Source organism: Eucalyptus grandis, chromosome 9 (genome assembly GCF_016545825.1).
Source record: "Eucalyptus grandis isolate ANBG69807.140 chromosome 9, ASM1654582v1, whole genome shotgun sequence".
Classification (NCBI taxonomy): domain Eukaryota; kingdom Viridiplantae; phylum Streptophyta; class Magnoliopsida; order Myrtales; family Myrtaceae; genus Eucalyptus; species Eucalyptus grandis.
This window is the reverse complement of record NC_052620.1, coordinates 11218077-11222053: the sequence shown is the minus strand read 5'-3', so window position 1 is coordinate 11222053 and position 3977 is coordinate 11218077. Positions and strand designations below refer to the sequence as shown.

Sequence of the window (3977 nt, the reverse complement as noted above, 5' to 3'; positions counted from 1 at the left end):
TTATTTATCACATGAATCACTTTCAAGAATTTTTTTTTTTTTTTAGGGATATCAATGTCAGATAAACAAAAAAATTAAGTTTCTTTTCAATATATTGCTGTAAAATATAATGGTTTTGGGAAAGGAAGTAGCAGGGGATGGAGTTTGTGGATGGGGTGGCTCAAAAGTTTCATTTTACCGGACCATTTTGTTATTTAAAGACGTTTCTCATTTATTTCCCAAACACGTATGATTACAGAATGCTTTATTCAGAATACATAGCAGAAAAACTTAAGAGAAATTTACAGGTACTCAAACACAGAAGACAACAGATTTTCCTTGATTTCGGACCATCTCTTCTACCTTCTTCGCCTCTGTTTTCTTCTGCCAAAGTTCTTCACAAGACTTTGAGCCCTTCTTCTTGTGATCAAGCAGTTCCCGAGGACTACTCCAATCACTAACCCACTTGCATAACCCATGCACACGATCTTCCAGTCCAATTCCATTGCACTCCCCGAATCTTGATCTTCTTCGGACGTCGGAAATGATGGTGGCGACGCTTCGGGATATCCACATTTTTTAGATAGAGGAGCGCCACATAGCCCCGAGTTTCCCTTGTAGGAGATGTTTTCGAATGTAGCAAACTGCCGCAACTTCGGTATTGGCCCGATCAGACAATTGTAAGATACGTCGGAGACCTCAAGCGAAGTGAGTTGTGTCAAGTCCTGAGATATCTCCCCGGAGAGCTGGTTTTGAGAAAGGTCCAATGCTTCCAAATTCGTTAGGTTTGCCAAGAATGGAGGCAGAGGACCGGAGAGCATGTTGTTGGAAAGATTGAGCAATTTTAGCTGCTTTAGGCTTCCAATAGTCTCGGGGATCGCTCCGCTGAAGTCGTTGCTCGAGAGATCAATCAATGTGAGGTACCCTTGGATCTTTGAGTAATTCATTTGGATGCCTTTGGCAAATACACTCATAGAGTAGTCAAAGGTCCATAATGGAAGGGCTGGCCACCCCATTCCCAAATTATCCCCCATGTAGCTTGACGAATCTGTCTTAGGAACCTATAGCAGTCCAATGCTTGAAGTATTTGGATGGCAAGCTACCAGAAAAGCTGTTCTGAGATAGGTCTATGATTTGCAGCATAGGGAACTCAATTCTATTAGTCGGTTCCTCAATAAATCCGTGAAATCTATTGTCCCGCAATATAAGAACCCTCAAACTTAGAAGTGAGCCCAACCATGAAGGGAAAACATCTCTAATATGATTGTTTGCGAAATTCAGGAATTGCAATTTGTTACAGTTACGGAGCGATCTTGGCAATGGCCCTTCCAATTTATTGTAACTCAGATCAATCATATAGAAGTTCCCATTCAACTCAGGAATTTTTCCAATAAAATTGTTGCTCCGTAGATTCAGTACTTCCAAATAACCACTCAAATTACTAAAACATTGTGGGATAAACCCAGTTAGATTATTATCAGAAAAATCAATCGCGGAGATATGGCTTAGATTGCATAAGAGTGGCGATATTCCTCCTAAGAGCCTGTTATTTGAGATGAAGTAGGATTCGATTTCAGGAGGGGGAATAGGAACTGATCCTTGCAACTCATTGAAACCAAGGTCTGCTTCAAAGAGTTCTTTCCACTTGAAAATAACGGGATCTTGAGCAAAACTTGTTAGGAAGTTGCTAGAAAGGTTCAATAGTTCTAGGTTTTCTATGCTCACATTCAGAAACCATTTAGGAACTTGACCAGAAATGTTATTGTAGGATAGATCGAGCACTTGCAAGTCATTTTGGTCTTGTAGAAACTCAGGGAAACTATTTAAGTTGCATGAACCTAAACCTAGAGCCCAGTATCGGTGAGTTATGTTGGTTTCACTGATCAACGACAGTTTATTAGAGGATAACACAAGTTCTCGAAGGTTTTTAGCCTCTGAGAACATATCTAACTTCACTGTGCCACTCAAGTTATTTGAAGTCAAATAAAGAGCGTTGAGACCCTGTGATTGGAAAATCGTGCTTGGAATTGCACCATGAAATTGGTTGAGTGAAAGATCAACGTCAGTCAACTGGGTGAGTCTTCCCAACAAGGATGGGATTGCACCACTCAATCGATTCAACTGAAGGTTTAAGAACCTAAGCTCCAAGAGGTTTTGGAAAGAGAGTGGAATCTCACCAACTAATCGATTGAATCCAAGATCTATATCAGTAAGTTGAATTAGGTCTCCAATGGAAGATGGGATATCGCCTGTTAACTGATTTTGGCTTAAATGTAAAGTAGTAAGTTGGACGAGGTTCCTTATAGAGGATGGAATTTTCCCAATTAACTCATTGTTCGCTAGACTTAAATACTTAAGCTGGACCAGATTTCCCAAGAAGGATGGAATTTGCCCAATTAACTCATTGTCCGCTAGACTTAAATACTTAAGCTGGACCAGATTTCCCAAGAAGGATGGAATTTCACCCGTTAAAGAATTAAAGCCTAGATCTAAATGCTTCAGGTGACCAAGACGTTCAAAAGAAGATGGGATTTCACCTACAAATCGGTTCTCACTTAGACTCAAATGCTCCAGATTCAACATGCTGCCAAAATAAGTTGGAATCGTACCAGTTAGATAATTCTCACTCAAGTCTAGATGGACCAGTCGGGTCAAGTTACGAAGCGAATGTGAGATGTGGCCCATGAAGTTGGAGCTGGAGAAGTTCAAATCCCTCAAGGAACCCAGATTTCCAATTGTCGAAGGAATCGGACAATTGAAGTCGTTGAAGGCAAGGTTAAGGCTTCTTAGGCGAAGAAGACGGAAAATACTGATGTTGGAGTTGATTTTACCGAAGAGACAACTGCAACTAAGGTCGAGGCCGATCACGTGACCGCTTACCTTATCACACTCAACGCCAGTCCAAGAACAGCAATTGCTTTGAGTTTTACCTTCTGATGCGTTCCAAGATTCGATCTTTGCTTGCTCAACTGAAGCGTTGTCATAGCAATAGTAACAATACGGACGCTTTCTGGTGAAGAAGGTTGTCTTGAACTCCAACAACGCAGATCTCTCGTCTTCATGGCAACGCCGTTGGGTTGAAGCAAGAGAGCGTGAAACGACAATAGTAAGCAAGAGTATCATATAGCTGAAGTGAAGTGACTCCTTTTTCATGGTTACCTAAACAAATCTAGTGGTACTCTCAAACTCTCTCTATCGACTCAGGGGTACATGAGGCCTGACGATGGAGATGTTATATAGCCAAGTTCTTCTCGGATGTCATTTTCATGCTTTAATCTAATGCAGTGAGTTGACTATAGTCAATGGATCCTGTTACCACGTTAATTTTAGTAGGCATGGACAGGGATGTCTCTTGCTTTGGAATTTTTGCACCCCAAAGAGCACGGTAGCTTAGAAAATGCAAGATACATAATTTCATTGTTTAGGCACTTTAAAAATACACACGCAACACCGTTTCTTCCCCCAAACAAAAGCTGAAACATAAGTATATAATACTTGATTTCACCTAATTAGTTTAAAATTTTGTGAGACCACTGCAAACTATTTTTGAAAAGGAACCCGAAACTGATTTCACCTAGTTAGTCCTGAGACCGACACGAAACTCGATTCCTCCGTTATTGATAAGCCTCAAGATATGGACTGCTTGACTCTTCCAATGGTGGACAACAAAATAATGAATTGAAGCCTTACATGTCGCAATTGTCCTCCTAATTTCCAAGTCATTCTTTAGATTTCTTTCAAACTTCGTTTAGGCCGTATCGTTGGGGGACGTTACTTTAGAAGGCATGGATAGAAGGCATGGATAGAGATGTCTCCTGACTTAGAATTCTTGCACCCCAAAGAGCACGCTAGCTTAGAAAATACAAGATACGGAATGTAATTCTTCTCGGATGTCATTTTCATGCTTTAATCTAATGCAGTGAGTTGATTATAGTCAATGGATCCTGTTACCACGTTGATTTTAGTAGGCATGGACAGGGATATCTCTTGCTTTGGAA

General features: G+C 40.7%; 1 protein-coding gene across 1 annotated transcript; it reads right to left on the bottom strand.

Moving 5' to 3' along the window:
• Positions 1–338: 338 nt before the first annotated feature.
• LOC120288388 (receptor-like protein 6) lies at positions 339–3132 on the bottom strand. Its single transcript, XM_039302339.1, has 2 exons — positions 1041–3132; positions 339–934 (listed from the first exon to the last, which is right to left on the bottom strand). The coding sequence occupies exons 1-2, from the start codon at positions 3130–3132 to the stop codon at positions 339–341; spliced, it is 2688 nt and encodes an 895-aa protein (XP_039158273.1).
• Positions 3133–3977: the final 845 nt, after the last annotated feature.

Coding starts and splice junctions, on each gene's coding strand:
- LOC120288388 (XM_039302339.1), bottom strand. CDS start 3,132: ATGAAAAAGGAGTCACTTCACTTCAGCTATATGATACTCTTGCTTACT. Junction 935..1,040: donor CAAGCATTGGACTGCTATAG/GTTCCTAAGACA, acceptor TATTTGCCAAAG/GCATCCAAATGAATTACTCA.